Source organism: Urocitellus parryii, chromosome 6, assembly GCF_045843805.1.
Source record: "Urocitellus parryii isolate mUroPar1 chromosome 6, mUroPar1.hap1, whole genome shotgun sequence".
NCBI classification, from domain to species: domain Eukaryota; kingdom Metazoa; phylum Chordata; class Mammalia; order Rodentia; family Sciuridae; genus Urocitellus; species Urocitellus parryii.
In genome coordinates this window covers 60,606,510-60,626,572 of record NC_135536.1, presented here as the reverse complement: position 1 = coordinate 60,626,572, position 20,063 = coordinate 60,606,510, and the positions used below count along the sequence as shown (strand labels likewise).

General features: G+C 32.5%; 1 protein-coding gene across 1 annotated transcript in view; it reads left to right on the top strand.

The window, feature by feature from the left end:
• Map4k5 (mitogen-activated protein kinase kinase kinase kinase 5) overlaps positions 1-20,063 on the top strand; it is a 104,337-nt gene that overhangs the window by 66,041 nt on the left and 18,233 nt on the right. The window contains exons 15-25 of the mRNA XM_026391051.2: positions 4,930-4,988; positions 6,341-6,408; positions 8,062-8,104; positions 8,669-8,822; positions 9,865-9,962; positions 10,285-10,326; positions 10,881-10,965; positions 13,080-13,159; positions 13,547-13,607; positions 14,904-14,906; positions 15,810-15,924. Coding sequence (XP_026246836.1) covers positions 4,930-4,988; positions 6,341-6,408; positions 8,062-8,104; positions 8,669-8,822; positions 9,865-9,962; positions 10,285-10,326; positions 10,881-10,965; positions 13,080-13,159; positions 13,547-13,607; positions 14,904-14,906; positions 15,810-15,924 — 808 coding nt within the window. The remainder of the gene's footprint in view (positions 1-4,929; positions 4,989-6,340; positions 6,409-8,061; positions 8,105-8,668; positions 8,823-9,864; positions 9,963-10,284; positions 10,327-10,880; positions 10,966-13,079; positions 13,160-13,546; positions 13,608-14,903; positions 14,907-15,809; positions 15,925-20,063) is intronic.

The following is a 20,063-nucleotide window of genomic DNA, read 5'->3' as shown; positions in this document are numbered from 1 at the left end:
ATACCACAATTTATCCATTCTTCTGTTGATTGGCATTTGGTTTGTTTATAGTTTTGGACTATTACTACTACTATAAAATTCTTTGTAGTGTATAAATAATTATTATGCACCTAGCTTAATCAGTCTAAAACCACAAGGGACAAATGTATAATACAACAGAGTCAGGTTTATTGACTCCTATAATAGGGAGAATAAAGAAAGTACTTTCTCAGTCTAGACCAGAAATTAGCCAAATTATCTAATTTTAAGAATTTGTCATTTAAAAAGTCAATCCATGGTTGAATCCAACTATTTAGGGAACTGATCACAAGGCGTTGGCACCAAAGGAAGATGGGAGGAAAGTGATCATATACAAACCCCACAGTGGCTTTAAAATGTATGATTTTAGCTGATTCGTGAATAAATTTCAGCCAAGTGTTGGACTCATACCATGAACTAAGGCTAAAAAGAGTGATGTTAATATAGACTGTACAGGTATCAAGTGTAAGAGTAACAAGTGTCTGACAACAATCCAAAACCTTCAATTATTGAAAGGAAGGACTTGTAGCTAAGAAAAGAAGTTATATATGGTAGCATACAGATTCAACATGTGAGAGTCAGTGGCTCCAGTGCTCTTGTTCATGGTCCTGGGCCAGATGCTCCACTCAATGTAGTCATCAGCTTGAAACAGCAATCTTGCATGGAAGCTACTTCTTTTTGTTTGCTTCTGAAGGACTCTTTGTCATTTCCAGTTTGAGGTGTCCTATGGGACAGTTTTTCAGTGATCTAAGATGGGTGTATTTCTCTATAATTGAAAACTGTAAATACAGAGATCAACACCCAGTTTTACCACTGTGTTCATTACTTAAAACATCTGGCTAGATTCTACGTACTGAGGTTGGAAGGCAGTTTTCCAGAACAGCTCTGAATTTTAAATCATATAAAGTTTGTCTCAGAGAAAATCCTTCTTGGCTATGTTTGATTTAAACTGTGTATGCTGAATGACATCCAGCTATTATCCTGTAATAAATGCAGAAAATAGTCAGAATCAGGATTCTCAAATGTATTGGATACTGAGGTTTTGGTTATTGAGTTAATGGGTTCAAGGGGAATTGACCTCACTGTAATTGACAAAGGAAAAATCAAAACACTTTAGGCTGAGAAAGTCTGAGAATTTTGGAAAGTTTATCTAACTTAAATTTGAAAATTCCATTGGTCCTTTTTGTTACCCATGGAGTGAGAGTGAGAAAATCATAAGATGTACTGTCTTACAAATCTCTCTAGATTAAACTATAGTGACTGTTTCCAACCCTAGAGAGAGACATTTCCTAGGTAGGAAGCACACTAAACAGTGTCTTTTATTTTGTTTTTGCCAATCTTAAAGTTGAGGCTTTTTTTTTTCAATTTATTTTTTAGTTATAGTTGGACACAATACCTTTATTTTATTTGTTTATTTTTGTTTGGTGCTGAGGATCAAACCCAGGGCATCGCACATGCTTGAGCGGGTGCTCTACCACTGAGCCACAACCTCAACCCAAAATTTAGGCTTTTAGACAAGCTTTATCCATCCTAAAAATAGGATATGATTATCAAATAAAATTTTTGTTTACTGAAAAAACTATGAAAAATTACCTCAAGTATAATACACTGATATATTCTATGTCACCACTTTATAAACTGCAGGTTACAACCCAATCCATGATATCAATTCAGATTTTTTAAAAACAAATCCACTTTTATTTATTTACTTTTCATTGGTTTAAATCCTTGAAGAGTACAGCTTTACATTGATTCTGTGCAGTGGCCTGAGTAGGAAGCTTGATTGGGAACATGACACAAATCATGCCATGTTTCTGTGGACACAAGTAACCTTCCCCCAGATTACCCTGGTTTTGTTCAATTTACTTTCAGGAATCACTGGGTCGTTTATTGCTTTGTATACATAAGTTTATCTCTTGTCCAGCCAGTATCGGTTTCATCCTGGGCATATAGCTAGCAAAAATGGCATCGAATCACAGCCTCCCAGACACAGGTGACTTTCAGAAGTCCTGTTCCCAGTACACCTTCTCAGGGTATAAGATGGCAGAGGAGCCAGATTTTTTAAATATATATGTATATGTAAGGTACTACAGTTGACATTTTTATGATTTTTGTTTGTTTCTTAATAATTTGACTTCGATCCATTTAATGCATTTTGTGTGTGTGTGTGTGTTGATTCTACTTGGAGTTCAGTTTCTTAGATCTATGGGTTGAAATTTTTTATGAATTTGGAAAATACTTGGCTACTCTTCTACCCAAATCTCTCATCTACTTCCAGGACTCTAGCTGCATAGTTAATTCCCTTGTTTCATAAGGCACCAAGGCTTGTTCTCTCTCATATCTGCACATAAGGGGGATTTCTTTGTTCTCTGTAATTTCTGTTGCCTTGACTTCAAGGTCATTGATCTTTTCCTCTGTAGTGTTCAGTCCACTGTTAAGTTCCTCTGGTGAGTTTTTTTCCATATGTGATATTTTTCAAATCTAGACTTGAGTCATACACACACATACAATGCATGTATATATATATGTATATATATATATACATATATATATACATACACACACATATATATAATTTCTATCTCTCTACTAAGATTATCTGCTCACTTGTGTTTATGTTTTCTCTTAAATCCTTGAACATATTTATAATAGCAGTTTTCAGACCTTATCTACTTATTTCAACATCTGTATCATCTCTGGATCTGTTTCTATTAATTATAAAGGGTGTTGCCCTCTTCCTGTAAAGAATGAATTAACTAGGTCTGCTTGATCCTTTCAAGGCTTGCTGACTGTTTTTCTAGAGTATTCAGCAAGATCTTCCTCTGAGTGGAAACTTGGTTATCTTTCCTGGTACATCTCTGCTTTATGGTCCTCTTAGCTGTTTTCTAACATACTTTGCTTAGCTTGCTTTGCTCTTAGTATTCAGTCACAGATTTAAAGAAAACTCTTTGCAGATTTCTAGAGTTCAGCTTTCTTATTTTTAATACTCTGCTCTTCAGATCATACCCCCAAGTTCTTATCTTTGTTTCCCTATCCAGTGAGACTTACTCTTTGGACTCCACCCTCTTGTAACACTACTTTAGGAAGTGTCCCCAGGCAAAAAGCCAAAGTTGGGCTGTGGATTTTACCACAATGTATTCACTTTCTCTCAAGGAACACATCCCTGTAATATCTGTCATCCACTGCCCCAAAACGGTTGTTTCATATAATTTGTACACACACACACACACACACACACACACACACACACACATATTTATGCTACATGTGTAGTAGTTTATAGCATAACAGTCAGTCTTAATTATAGCCAGAACTGGATCATCTTTTAGAGATAAATGAGGATATATACTAGAAAGCCTCCTCACCTTTGTCATGGGCCAAAGACACACCCAAAGGCACTACCAGCGTTTTGTTTTTTAAAAAGTGTATGTCCAGTCTACCACACAGAACAAAAATTGGAGGCTCCAGCATTCTGTTTGTAAGTTATGGCTATAATAATTTTAAGCCAGTAATAAGGATTTTTTAAGGATATCTTTTATTACACGTTAAAACTTCTTAAATAATTATTTAAATGAAATCTCATTTTTACTGATACTTGTCTGTTGGGATGTAGTTAATGTTTTACTGTATCTTTAAATGATGAAATTCATTTTTTCTAGGGATTTTTGTAGTCTTTTAATTTATTATGAAAAGTGATATTTTATTTCCATATTTATACCTTTTATCGTGGATCTTCATATTTGGACATCTTCATGTACTTCAATGCACTCTTCACTCCTGACCTGGGCCCTGGCATGAGCTCTGATACATGAATTCCCACTATACTCCAAATCTCTGTTCCTTTGAGCTTACTCTCACATTTGTTTAATGTTTCTACTGGAATGTCAAGGTCATTGATCCATCACTCTCTCTCTTCTTGCCAGTTATGCCCAAAAGAAAAATCCTTTAGCTCATCTCTGTCTCAAAAGAGTAAATGGTTCTTTATGAATTATAATAGTAATTCTTGAATTTAAATGTTTTAAAATCATGTTAAGTGAGTGATTAATGACCAAGGTCTTTTTCTTTTAGATTGTTTTTTAAAGTAGATGCTGTTTTTATTCTGATCTTTTTTACAAAAAAATTTATGATATACTGGTTTTGCTTATGTAATGAATTGTGTACTTTTTATTTAATGAATTGTGTGCTTTTTATTGCTTTCTACAAATCTTGTTTTTAGGGATAAATTCTAGATCCTATTTGAAAGTGCTTTTTCAGGACATTTTGTTTGCTAAGATTGTATTCAGGAAACTTGCATCTCTGTAATGCAAGTATGAATGTTGAAAAAAAAAACTTTATTGGCCTTTTAGTTACATTGGATTTTAGAATCTTAAAATTCTGAATACTTTATGAGTAAGTAATAAACCATCCTTTTCCCTGTTTGGGAATATTTCATATAAAAGTAGTTACTCATTGAATATTTTAAATAATTCTGAAATCAATCTGACTAGGCCAAATAAAATACACAGTAAAATGTATTAGATTCCTGAACATTATAATATTTAACAGAAGCCATTTGTTCTTTGGTCATCTACTTCTAATGAAGTTTTAAAATTTTCAATCAGAATTAAACAGAGGGGCTGGGGTTGTAGCTCAGTGGTAGAGCACTTGCCTAGCACATGTGAGGCACTGGGTTCATTCCCCAGAACCACATAACAATAAATAAACAAAGGTATGTGTCCATCTATAACTAAAAATATTTTTTAAAAAATTAAACAGACATATCAGGAAGACAGTAGGTTATTACACTCTTTTGGTAAGATATGTGTGTGTGTGTGTTATATTTTCCATTCCCCTACCAGGACACAAACATTTCATCTCCAAGATTAACCCTTAAGAGATTGAGTTTATAAATATCTCATATATATTTTGCAGTTGACAAATTACAATTTGAACCTCCTCTGAGAAAAGAAACAGAAGCACGGGATGAAATGGTAAGAATGATAACTTTTAAATTTTAAGAAAACTTATTTCAGTTAGACATACTATAAGAAACAGAATCATATCCTCTTTTAAGCATTTTTTAAAAATATTTTTTAGTTATTGATGTACCTTTATTTTTTATTTATTTATATGTAGTGTTGAGGATCAAACCTAGTGCCTCACACATTCTCTGTTACTGAGCCACAACCCCAGCCCCAAGCATTTTACATTGATAATGTATTTCATATATTCAAGTTTGATAAAGTTAGTAATTGGTGTATTTTGAATAGTTAGAACATAACATGCTATTTCAGTCATTCATTTTAACTCTTTTGAAGTATTTATATGAAACTACTAAACATTTATTTGGAAGCTTAGCTCAAAGTTCTTGGTACCTTTTTTCATATCTATTTTATTAGATCTCTAGTAAATATATTTTTACAATGCCTTATTTTTATTATTTTTTAAGTATTTTATTTGTGGGGCTGAGGATGTAACTCAGTGGTAGAGCACTTTCCTAGCATGCACAAGGCCCTGGGTTTGAACCCAGCACTGCCAAAAAAGGAAAACAAAATAAAAGGTATGTCATTTGTTTATATGACTTCTTTTTTAACCAGTGCCCTTATTTTCAGACAACTACTTAGTTAACCCTTCTTTGGTCTAAAAGAAAAGACTAAATAAAGCATGATATTGTTAGAGTTGACCTAAAAGTTACCTTAATATCTACTTTATTTTCAATTAATAGAACTATATTTTTTAGAATAACATGTAGAAGAGATGTTGTTCTTATTGTATGTGTCTGTGAGTCCTTAATTTCCATGCTAATAAGAAAAAGTAGTAATACCAGTAAATAAATAATTTAATAATGTTATTTAGTCCTGCATGCTAATGAAGTAGTGATGTAAGTAATTCAAAGTTGCTTTTTTGCTTTAGAATATACTAGCATATTGTTAAAGAGGACTTGTCACAGGCTGGGATTGTGGCTCAGTGGTAGAGCGCTCACCTAGCATGCTCAAGGCCCTGGGTTCGATCCTCAACACCACATAAAAATAAACAAACAAAATAAAGGTATTGTGTCTAACCAAAAAATAAATATTAAAAAAGAGGACTTGTTACATTTGAAGCTATATTTAGTATGTTTATAAAATTTCTTAAGTTCATGTCAACTGATAATGAGTCACTGACCTAAATAGGTCAAATGGCAAAGCAAAACTAGCTGAAGATTTAGAAACTGATTCAATGCCAATACATTAACAATCATGACACTGGAGTTTTTCTTGAATCAAAATGATGATTAGCATCTTTCAGTAATAAATAAGATGGTTAATATCTATAAAAGGAACTATATTTTTAATCTTCACAGGGAGTCTCATCAGACCCAAACTTTATATTACAGTGGAATCCTTTTGTTGATGGTTCAAATACTGGAAAGTAAGTTATTTCTGATTAATAACTTTAATTTAATAAAAGTTATTAAATTACATAGAACAGTATTTGGTAGTAGAGGAATGGGATTAATAAGCTTTAATTTTTTTCTTAAAAAAGTTGCCAATATAAAACTTCTGACTTTTTTTTTTATTACCAAAAACCATTACATATTGATCATTAATGCTTTTGTATTTTGTTTTAATCAAAATGTACTATGTGTAATAATAATATATGGAAAGGTGACTCACAAGATGTCATGGTAAAAAATTACTGTAGTGGAAATGAGAAAGTCCCAGTTTTATCTCCACAGTGTAGTTACTTCATAATCTAGATTGGTGTCTTTCCTTTGGCAATTAACTATAGGGCATGGCCTCATTGTTGTTGTTTACTTATATGTGCATTGCATTTACCTAGAGAACTCTTTCAAAATACAGATTCTGTGTCCCCACATTAGACCTATAGATCTCTGGTTGTCAAACTGCATAGCCTATGGACCAAATCTGGCCTGCTGCCTATTTTTACACAGCTCGTGCACTAAAAATGGTATTTACATTTTTAATGCTTGGAAAAAAATCAAATGAAGAAGCCAGGTATGGTGGTGCACAACTCTAATCCCAATGGCTCAAGAGGCTGAGGCAGGAAGATTGCGAGTTCAAAGCTAGCCTCAGCAAAAGCGAGGTACTAATAAGCAACTCATTGAGACCCTATCTCTAAGTAAAATACAAAATAGGACTGGGGATGTGGCTTAGTGATCAAGTACCCCTGAGTTCAATCCCTGGTACCCACACACACAAAAAAAAAAATCAAATGAAGAATATTTTGTCATGTGAAAATCATATGAAATTCAGATTTCAGTGTTCATAAATAAAGCTTTATCAGAACATAGCCTTCCTTGTTCATTAATTTATGTATCATCTAAAGATGCTTTCACTCTATATTAGCAGAGTTGCAACTACTTACCAAGCCTATGAGATTTACTGTTTGGCCCTTGACAGAAAAAATTTCCAACCTCTACTATAGAATATTGTCTTCAAGACTGGAATCCAAAAATCCTAAAAGCTTTCCAGTTGATTGCAGTGACTGGATAAACATGTATGACCATTGGGCTAGATCAGTACATGTCAAACTTTGATTTGCATATTGAACTGGAGATCTCATTAAAATATACATTCTGATTCAGTAGGTAGAAATGATTCATTTATAAAAGTTCTCAAGTGGTGTCATTATCACTGGTCCGAGGACCATGTTTCAAGTAGTTTGACGATAATAGCCACTTAAATCTTATGGGTTTGAAATTTTTGAATTTTATTGTTTTTTGTTTATTTTTTCTTTTGATGCTGGAGATTGAACTCAGGGTCTTGCATATGCTAAGTATGCATTTTACCACTGAGCTACACCCCTAGCCTGAATTTATTGTTTATTAGTAAGTTTAAATTAAATATCACAAAGCATAACTATGAAGTAAAGACTTGGTGCCTTCTTTATAATATCTCTATTTTATAGTCACACTAGTACATTCTGACTGTATGAGGTCATAGTTTTTCCTCATATTCCATATCATTATCTATTTGTCTTTTAATACATGTAAATATTGTTGTTGTTTTAAGTTATGGCCATTTATCACCATCTAAATTATATTTTTCCTCTTTGTATTAGATCAACCTCAAAACGTGCAGTACCACCTCCCCTACCTCCTAAGGTGAGCTGTTTAAGGACTTTGAACAATAAATCTTTTTTTAAATAATTAAATTTTTAAAATAATTTTATTGATTTTATTCAGAGTCAGAAGTTTCTCAAATATATTTTAGATGAATACAGTTTTCTTCAGAAGGGAGACATGAAGATGTAAAATATATAGTAAAGAAGATTTCATGAGAAATAGATTTCTTAAAAGAATTTATCAGTATATTATAATAATACATAAAAGTGGCATTTATTGTGATATATACCTTCCTATGTGCACATAATTTGGTTAGTTTCATTTCACAAAGTCTTCCCTTTCCCCTCCCCTTCTTTTATTGGTCTCCCTGAGAAATAGAATATTTTTAACAAATTATTAGAAAAAGAAAAACATAGATCATTGCTCATTTGAGAAAATACTTGACTGCATGGATCATTTATAATCCTTATTTATTACTGTAGTTTGACATTTATGAAGTCATACTTAATTGAGTTATTGTCCTTGTTTCCACTATTAAATATTTTATGGACTGTTTACATCATCTCTATTGGTTATAAAAAATTTTTGTTTTTTAATCACTAGCCAAGGATAAACAGTTACCCTGAAGACAACCTCCCAGATGAAGAAAAATCATCAACTATAAAACGTTGCCCTGATTCAGAGAACAGAGCTCCTCAAATTCTCAGAAGACAGAGTAGCCCAAGTTGTGGTCCTGTAGCAGAGACTTCCTCTTTGGGTATGGCTAGCAGTGTCTGCAGCCCTCGAGTGCGTACGGCTAGATACTGTGATCTGGGTAAATAAATCAAAGTGGAAAGAAAGCCACATTGTTCCTGTTTTAAAGAATATCTTTCTTCTGTAGTCAGTCCTATTACAGTGTAAAGCTTTATGAGGTTCTTTAATTCCAGATAGATGGTCTATAAATAAATTCTGTCCACTTCAACTCTAATTTGATTCCTTATTAAATATTATAGGACCTAGCCACACATGCTTGTGCACACCTCTGATCCCAATGACTAGGGAGGCTGAGGCAGGAGGATTACAAGTTCAAGGCCAGCCTCGGCAACTTAGTGAGACCCTGATTCAAAATTTAAAAAACAAATAATACTGTAGAACCTATAAGGATGAATACTTATTCCTGCCCTCCTGGAGATTAGAGGCTATGGCAGAAGTTATATTTATGTATACAAAACATTAGAAAATACAACTTGTGTGAGAGTCTCATAAAATAATAATTGTATGTAATAGAATATCGGAGATTTCTGAGGGAGGTAAGGATGGAGAAAAGAGAAAGTAAACTCTTGACGGGTAGTAAAGGGCTTAATGAGCCTTCAGTAGGTGAAGCCAGTGCTGACAGACATTTTTAGAAAATAAGAAAGAAGAGTCAATGCACTGAGGCAGGAAAACCTGAATTATGTTTTAAGTACACTCCACTATGGGATAGTGTGATATTTAAAGAAAAAATAGGACTGAAAATGTGGATTAAAGTTCAATTGGAAAAGGTCTTGAATATCAATGTAACCATGTTGGGAGATTTCATTTTTCCTTACACTATGGAAAGACATTCATAATTTTCATAGGTTAAGAGCATGGCTAAAGATACAGTGCAACAACTATAGAATCTAGAGGAAGGGACCAAAGATAACTCATCTGACAGTAGAAAATATTCTTCCATAACAAATCACTAAAGGGGAAGACAAGTCATGAGAGAAAGGAAAAATTGTTTTTCAAAGGGTGTATTTATTTGTGTTCATTCAACTTTTAACTATGATTCTCTTTAGGAAATGGTGATGGTATTTCAAAACTGATTAGTGAAAATACAGAAGGATCAGCACAAGCACCACAGTTACCTCGAAAAAAGGACAAGCGAGACTTCCCTGTAAGTACAACAGGCATTTAGCAATTAATTGTAACTAATCATGTATTTATCATGCAAGGGAAATAATCTGTTTAATTTGAGAATTTGCCTATGTGGAGCAGGATGGGATGGTATATGCCTCTTGTCCCAGCTACTTGTGAGGCTGACATAGGAGGATAGCTTGAGCCCAAGAGTTCAGAGCCAACCTGAGCAACATAGCAAGACCCCATCTCTCTCAAAGAAAAGAATTCAAATAACTAAATGTCTGAATGGATAAAGGTTTTCTTTTTTTTGTTTTGAGGCTCAGGAAGTCTTATGATATTAAAAATTATTTTTTCCACAGAAACCAGCCATCAATGGTCTACCACCCACCCCAAAAGTACTGGTAAAGAATATTTTTATGACTTATTTGCCATGTTTTGTGTCTTTAGAAGCAGCAGAAGTAGATTTGCTATAGGGTATGTTATAATGAGCCCTTAAAATCAATGATACTACAAAATAGAAAGGTATTAGATGCAGTTGGATAGTTCATGGATCAAATCATTTACCTTAATTTGAGTGAATTGGTTAGAACTTAGAGACAATTTCTCATTTTATAAATACTGGCAATTGGGTTCTCAGATTAGCCTAAAAAGGCCAATTTAATTTTAGTGTGATAATGTTAATAGTAATGTGTCCTCTTGCTTATGTGAATTAAATATCTTTCTACCCCTGAAGCCATTTTCACATTGGACTCTGTACAGTGAAAAGGGAAACTTATGTTAATATTTATTCTCAGCCTGTATGGTAGTTCAACCAGTCATGTGAATGGGATGCTTTATAAACTATACTTTTTTATATAGTAAAAGTCTGATAAGTGTAAAATATCATAATGATTTTTCTAACACTATTTAAAATTATATAATCAAATAAGTCAATATTTCTTTCTTTATAAATAAGATGGGAGCATGTTTTTCAAAAGTTTTTGATGGCTGTCCTTTGAAAATTAATTGTGCAACATCCTGGATACATCCTGATACAAAAGGTAAAACTTCTGAATATTATGCATCTCCAATAAACAATTGGATCTTTATAACTGAGATTGTTACTTTAAAAATATGATGTTAGAGAATAGACTAATTGGTATAGGAACCTGTGACAACCTAAATAGATATTTAGGGTTTGGTTTAATACATTAAAACTTAAGAGTGTGTAGGATCCATTCTTGATTAAAAGAGACTAGAGATATCAAAATTGATTGCATCCTTACTTTGGAATTTTCTCTTACTCTAAAAAACATTACTAGGACAATTATCTCAACCAATAAGATCTGTAGATTAGGAGATAGTATTGTTATGTGTACTATTCTCTGGTTATATACAACTGGTTAAAATACATCCTGAAATATTTAGGCATAAAGGGGCTTTTGTGTCTGAAATGGTTCAGGAAACAAAATGCACATAGGGGAGAAAGAATGAAAAGATGAAACATAAGTGGTAAATGTTCAGCATTTGGGGAATCTGTGTTAAGGTATTCAGGAATTCTTTATACTATTACACATTTTCTGTAAGTCTGAAATGATGTCAAAATAGTTATTTTTGTAAGTTTAAACTATATATTTTTAAAGTGAGGAAGCCTAACAGAGAGAGAATTTTTTTAATGTTTATTATTTATTTTTTAGTTCTCGGTGGACCCAACATCTTTATTTTATTTTTATGTGGTGCTGAGGATCGAACCCAGCGCCCTGCACATGCCAAGGAAGCATAATATATAGAGGCAAAAATGTGTAATCAAATAGTCCGAGTTTGAATTGAAGCTGCCAGGTGATTTGGAAAATAAGCTTAACACCCCTGGTTTTCATTGTAATCATTTGTAATGTGAATACTCTTAATGCTTACTTTGTAAGAAAGGAAAGCACCTGCCTGAGTATATGGCAATTAGCAAACAGGAATAATCAATAAAGGGGTTCAGGAAATGTTTGTTTTAATTACTTTAAAATGATCTGCTTTAAATACCACTGTTAGAAAGTATAATAAAAAATTTTCAATAGAAAGGAAATATATTTTTGTTTGAAACTTTGTATTTGGTATAATTTCAGACTTACAGAAAAGTTATAAAAAATAGCACAAGAAACTACTATATATACTCAAAATCATTAATTGCTTCTATTTTGCCTCATTCATTTTACCATTTTCTATCTATTGGAGACCTCATGCTCCTCTGCTTCAGTGTATATTTCCTAGCATCAAGAATCATCACTTGGAGGAAAAAAAAAAAAAGAATCATCACTTGGGCCGGGGGAATAGCTCAGCAGTTGAGCGCTTGTCTAGCATGCCCAAAGCCCTGGGTCCAATCCCCAGCACCATGGAAAAGAAATCATCACTAAAATAAAACAGTACAATGAAAAAGATCAGGAAACTTGTCACTGATGTAATACTGATTTTCTGTCCATCATGTTTAAATTTTATTGTCCCAATAGTATTCTCCCTAGTCTCCACCCTGTTTTTTTTATTTCCCCAATCCAACATTTAATTCAAGATTACATATTACATTTATTCAGTTGGCACTTATGCATTCTAATTTCATTCAGTGAAATAGGATCCATCACTATTATTTATTTTCACACTTAAATTGTCCTGGAATTTTTGTTTAAAGTGTCCTAATCATTTTTGAGCACTTCCTTACTATCTGGCACTGCAGAATTTCTAGGCTCATCTTATACTTTCCCGTCCCCAGAATAGGACTCAGACTTGTCTCCAAAAAGCCCTGGCTCTTTTTAGTAGAAACAATATTTAGAAACCAAGATCTGAATTCTTGGTATTTCATTGTGGTGTGTCATGATTTATAATTAGTATTTTTCTTGTTTAAGTGCATTTGAGGTTTCTTACAAAAATAGTTACTTACTATAACAAAAAAAAATTAAATATAAAAATAATGTTGAAGGGAAGGATTATATATAGTAAGATAAATTCAGAGTGAGTTGGTACAACAAAATATATCTTTTAAAAAAAAGAAGAGAAGTGTTTAGGAAAGAAATAAGGTGGCATGAATTTTAGAAAATCATTTTACTTTGGCTGTCTAACTCAATATCATTATAAAATCATTACTTTAGTAAATTATTTCAGAAAATAATAATAAACAATTTATGAACTGTTTTAGATCAGTACATTATTTTTGGAACTGAAGATGGTATTTACACATTGAATCTCAATGAGCTACATGAGGCCACTATGGAACAGGTAACGAGGTATTTTAACTAAAAAAATTAGTTTGGACAAATTGAATAAAAAAAGTATTTTAATTTTTAATCAATTTATTTGGGCTCAAATTCTAATTTTCATAATTTAAATATTTAAAAGGTTGACAGTGAACCTTTTACATGTTCCTGTTGATTTTTTTCCTAACATTTTGATAATTTACTAAAAGACAGAAAATAGTTATTTTTATAGAACTAATTTTTTTGTTTTGTGTGGTGCTAGGGATCAAACTCAGAGCCTTACATATTCTAGGCAAGTGCTCTACCACTGAGTTATATCTCTAGCAGTACTATTTTAGAATGTTGGAAGGATAGGGATAAGAAAATGAAAATTGCATGGCTTATCTTCTCTCTCTTTGTCTCTTTTTAGTTATTTCCACGGAAGTGTACTTGGCTGTATGTTATCAATAATACTTTAATGTCATTATCAGGTATGTATTTGGCAATAAAGAATAAACATAGACAAGTAGACGTTAAATTTTAGTATATACTACATCAAAATGTTATTTATAATTTTATGTAACTGTATTATAGTAACTTTGGGACTTGGAGATGTTTTCTTCTCAAACCATTCAAGCTTCTAAATACTTGGGGGAGTGTGAGGGGGCAGGTAGCACAGTGATTAATACCTGTGGCCATTCCATTCAGCTCAGCCTCCCCAGCGATGGAATATTAACAGTTGAAGGGCAAGAAGTAGATTGAACTGCTCTTTTCTCTGTGATGTTTAGCAAGTCACTTACCTTCTTGGACTGTTTTCTTATTTGTCAAATGAGGGTAATGGGATTAGAACGGTTTTATGAGGTTGTTGTGAGGGTTAAATGAATTGATATCCAAAGTGCTTAGTAAATTGTGAAGTCTTAGGCAGATATTTGGTGGTGGCATTCAGGTTGTTCTGAACCACATTAATCCACTACCTTGGATTAATGTTTTAAAGGTTCTTAAGTGAGGTGATTCCAGAGCAACCTATTCTAATTCTGGTTATTGTGGGTTTTCCTTTTTGGTTGTTGGTAGTAGTGAATGGATGGGTGGATGGTATTTTTAAACTTTTTTGTTTGTTTGTTTTGGCCCTTTAAGTTTCAAATTTGCAAACATAATAAATATTCAGACAGGTTTTCAGAGTTACCATAAGGGATATATTTATTGCTCAACTTCAGATTTTATAGGTGTTCTGCATCTGGGATGGTAAGACAAAGTGGTTTTTAATTCATACCTACCAGACCATATCGTCTTACATTTTAGATATAAATTGCTAGCTAGAGGTTTCATTCTGAAAGTAGAGAACAGAACAGTAATTATTATTTCTCTCTAGTAAGGATTCTTCAGAAATCTGTATATTTGAGCTACTGACAGTATTTATGAAGAGCATTTTGTTTGTACATAAATGATTTCTAAAAAGTAGAGGAGCTCAAAAGAATACTTAATCTTTTTGACTTTAGTTATATTTTCCCAAAACTGTTTTTCATTTTTTAGCAAATATTAATATACTATATTACTTTTGTGAAAAGAAACTTAAACCCAATTCTGTCCAAGTTAACAATTCTAAATTTCACACAAAATTACTTTTCTCTTGCTGCTTTTATCCCTGGTCATAATTGTCTTCAGAAATAAGCTTAAGAACTACACAGGGTAATCATATATATATTTACAAAGTAACTATGGGAAAGCAGGGGAGATTAGTTTATAAGTAACTTCTGTCTTCTGATAAAATTGACTTACAAAACTGGTAGAAGGTAGATAGCAGAGGTCAACAGGAGAAAACTTTTTTGTCCATGTACACGTGGGTAGCTGGATACCTGGCTAGCTGGATAACTGTGTATATAGGAGAAACAGAGCGGAAGGGTGGTATAGTATGAACCAGAGTGTTTCTATTCTGAGAAAATAAAGATAATTTTGTTAAGCTAAGATTATACATAGAAGAAAAAATATTACGTGTATATATATATATATATACATTTTTTCTAATAATAAAAAAGTAAATACTGTTTTATGTTGTTATATTACCACACCATATATAATGAGAAGTCAAAAAAGATAGTTACCTTGTCTTCCACTGCTTAACACAGCTAATGTTTTTGATGTAATGAAAATGTACCCCATTTATACTTTTATTTTGGCTTATAATATTGGTTTATCTTACTTTTCTTACAATTTCATTCCATTTTATTTTAATTCATTCACAATTATTTTAATCTAAGATAATTTGATAAATTATGGATAAGTATTCTATCCCAGAGAGAATACAGTTTTATAGGAATTTCCACTTTGTACCAAAATTATTACATACACTTCATTGTAACTTGATTTATAAGGTTTTGTACATCAGTGTTTAACAGTTTCCTTTTCTGTGCTGGCATCATGAAAGTTTACATATATTCAGTCCAAATCACTTATTTGTCAGAATATACCAAATTTGAGTGTTATGAAGCAGAATTATCTACTCACTTAAAAATTACTTTTTTAAAATGGTATTAACTGAGATTCTTTATTTGCTTTGTTTTCTTCTCTCTTAACTTTTGAACATTACTGGACTCCTCATTTTAGAAGGTAATTATATGTATATTTTTTACTTGAAAATGTATTTCTCTGCTGGATATGATTCTAAGAAAAGTAACATGTTGTTTGCTCTTTTGTAGGAAAAACGTTTCAGCTCTACTCCCATAATCTTATTGCTTTGTTTGAACAAGCCAAAAAGCCAGGATTAGCTGCCCACATTCAGACCCACAGATTTCCAGACCGAATACTGCCAAGGTACAGAATACCATCTTGACTCTGATGGGAGTCATTTTTAAAACAACCAGTATTCTTTGCCCAGTAAAAAACCAAAACAAAACAAATTCCTTAGGCCAGGTGTAGTGGTACACACCTATAATCCCAGCTACTTTTTTTTTCCATAGTTTTATTGAGGTAAAATTGAAGTACAATAAAATGCACATATTTGAAGTATGAAATTGGATGTTTTGACATGTATGTAAACAATACAATCAATATAATAAGCATTTCCATTACTTTTTTTTTACATCTGAAATCATGCAGACTGTGTTTCCTGCATGATTTATTATATTAGAAATCAATCACCTTTAAAAACAACATACTACAGGGACACAGCCACATCAATGTTTATAGCAGCACAATTCACAATAGCTAAATTGTGGAAGCAATCCAGATGCCCTTCAGTTGATAAATGGATTAAAAAAATGTGGCATTTATATATAATGGACTATTACTCAGCAATAAAAGAGAATAAAATCATGGCATTTGCAGGTAAATGGATGGAATTAGAGAAGATAATGCTAAGTGATGTTAGCCAATCCCAAAAAAACAAATGCCGGATGTTTTCTTTGATATAAGGAAATTGATTCATAGTGAGATAAGGATGGGGAGCATGGGAGGAATCAACGAACACTATATAGGGCAGAAGGGTGGGAGGAAAGGGAAGGGCCATGGGGTAATTAATGATGGTTGAGTGTGATGATCATTATTATCCAAAGTACATGTGTGAGGACATGAATTGGTGCAAGTATACTATGTATACAACCAGAGATATGAAAAATTTAGCTCTATATATGTAATAAGAATTGTAATGCATTCCGCTGTTATATATAAATAAAAATAAATAAATAAATCACCTTAAGATATATAGAACCGCACCCCCACAAATCATCTATTTCAAAATTAAATAGTATACTTCTAAATATCTCAGAGGAAAAGGAAGAAAGCACAAGAAAAGTAAATAAAAAGTGGTTTGAACTAAGTGATAATGAATGCTTAAAAAATCAGGATCTCTGGGATGAAATAGTACTCAGGTGAACATTTAAAACTTAAAGTACTTTTATCCGAAAAAAGCTAAAATAATAATCAAATTATTTTCAAATTATGCAGTAGGAAGGAAAAATAAGAATAGGAGTAAAAATATATGAAATATTTAGAGAAGAAATAATACAGCTAAAATTCAATAAAAATAAACAAGTCTAATCAAGGAAAAAGCAAGAACAATATCAATGGAAAAGGAGCTATCAAAATAACCCTACAGATGCTAAAAATATATTAAGGTAATATTAAAATTGTATGCCAACACATGTGATAGCTTACATAACATGGTTGTATTACAGAAGGATCTGTGTGCTGCTAAGAAGAAAGTATATTCAGTCATTGATGGATGAAATATTCTATATATGTCTGTTAAGTCTAAATTATTATTATTTTTTTTTTACTTCTAGTTTCTTTATTTAGTTTTTGGTTGGAGGATCTATCCAGTACTGACAGAGGCATGTTAAAGTCACCCAGTATTATTGTGTCGTGGTCTATTTGATTCTTGAAATTTAGAAGGATTTGTTTGATATATATAGATGCTCCATTGTTTAGGCCATAAATGTTTATGATTGTTATGTCTGGGTGATGTGTTAGTCCCTTAAGCAGTATGAAATGTCCTTCTTCATCCCTTCTGATTAACTTTGGCTTAAAGTCCACTTTATCTAATATGAGGATAGAAACCCCTGCTTGTTTATGTGATTCATGTGAGTGATATGTTTTTTTTCCCATCCTTTCACCTTCAGTTTCTGGATGTCTTTTGCCTATAAGGTGAGTCTCTTGGAGACAGCATATTGTTGGGTCTTGTTTTTTAATCCAATCTGCCAATCTATGTCTTTTGATTGATGAGTTTAGGACATATTAATGTCCTAACATTAGTTCTAGGTTGTTATTGAAATATGATTTCGTTTGGATTTTTTTTCATAATTTTTATCTATTTTTTTTTTTGTTACACATGACAGTACAATGATCTTGACATTTCATACATTTGACTCAAATGGGTATAATTTCTCATTTTTCTGATTGTACAGGTTGCAGAAATCACATTGTCATTTGGTTTTATTTCTAGTTTTCAATTTGAATTGGTTTCTCCTTTGATTGACTGTCCTTTAGTGTAGTTTCTTCCTTCGCTGGTTTTCATTTTTTTTTCCATTTCATCTTTATGAAGTATTTTGTTGAGACTGTTCTGTAGTGCAGGCTTTCTGGTTGCAAATTCATTTAACTTTTGTTTATATAGAAGGTTTTTATATCATCTTCAAATCTGAAGCTTAATTTTACTGGCTAAAAGAAAAAGCTTGGTATGTTATTCCAGGACCTCCTAGTTTTGAGGGTCTGTGTTGAGAAATTAGCTGAGATCTGAATTGGTTTCCCCTTATATCTAATCTGATATTTTTCTCTCTCAGCCTTTAAAATTGTATTTTTATTCCATATGTTAGGCGTTTTCATTATAATATGCCTTGGTGTGGGTTTTTGTACATTTGGTGTCCTGTAAGCTTTTTGTATTTTTTCCATTTCATTCTTTAGGTTGGGAAATTTTCTGATATTATTGAAAAGCTTGTGCATTCCTCTGGTTTGTATCTCTACATCTTCATCTATGTCAATAAATCTTAAATTTGGTCTTTTCATGTTATCCAATAGTTCTTGAAAGTTCTGTTCATGGTTTCTTAACATCTTCTCTCCACGGTCAACTCTATTTTCTTTTCTTCTTTTTTTCCCAGAATCTCTGCCTTTTTATTGAGGTGATCTTTCACTTCCTATATTTTCTCTCTGATTTCATTTCTTATACCATCCTTTACTTCACAGTTCTGTTTAACTATATACATTCTAAACTCCTTCCCTGACATATCTTTCACTGTTGTGTCGATGGATTCTGTTAGTGGAGTATCTTTTTTTTATTATTATTAGTTGCTCAAGACAATACAAGATCTTGACATACCATACATTTGATTCAAATGGAGTATGAATTCTCATTTTTCCACGTGTACAGATTGCAGGATCACATTGGTTATACAGCCACGTGTATACATACAGCAATACTAGTGTCTGTTGTATTCTGCTGTCCTCCCTATCCCTCCTTCCCTCTCCTCCCCTCCCATCACCTCTCTCTACCCAGGCTACTGTGACACATTTCTCTCTCTCTTTTTTTTTCTTCCCCCTCATACCATCATATATGTATTTTGTATAACCATGAGGTTCTCCTTCCATCTTCTGTGCCATTCCCCTTCTCCTTCCCATTCCCTCCCACCTCTCGTCCCTTTTTAGTGATAATCTTCTTCTCATGCTCTTCCTCCCTACTCTGTTTTGAGTCACCCCCCTTATATCAGAGAAGACATTCGGCATTTGTTTTTTAGGGATTAGCTAACTTCACTTAGCATAATCTGCTCTAATGCCATTCATTTCCCTGAAAATGCCATGATCTTGTTATTTTTTAGTGCTGAGTAATATTCCATTGTGTATAAATGCCACATTTTTAAATCCATTCATCTATTGAAGGGCATCTAGGTTGGTTCCACAGAGTATCTTGATTTGTTTGGAGCATTTTGTTCCCTTGCTTTTTCATGTTGTATATCTACCCATCTAACATTATGGATTAGAGTTTCTACCCTATCGACTTATAGTGCCCCTGAAGATTTCCAGTACCTCACTGTTTAGGGGGAGACAAATAATAACAAATAATAACAACAACCTATGCAAACAATATATAGAATTAAACCCAATAGTTCCTGCTATGACATCTACAGTGTTAATTATCACAATAATCAGAAATGATATGATCAGTTATTGCCTACAATAGGAACAGCAAGTTTGAAAAAGGGTTTATAATTTCAAATGGTGACTAGGGAGGGAAGAGAAGTGATATAGGATGTGATGATTATGAGGGAGGAGGGGAGAAGAAGTAAAAAATTAAAGGAAGAGTGAAAGAAAGAGTAGAGTTTGGCTGTTACAGGAAAAGAGAGAATCAAGGGAAACAGAAGAAAAAATATAAAGTAAAATTTTTTAATTAACAAAAAAATATAAAACAAAACTAAAATATACTAATCAAACATTCTAGTTCTTTAAAAAACTAAACCATGAAAAAT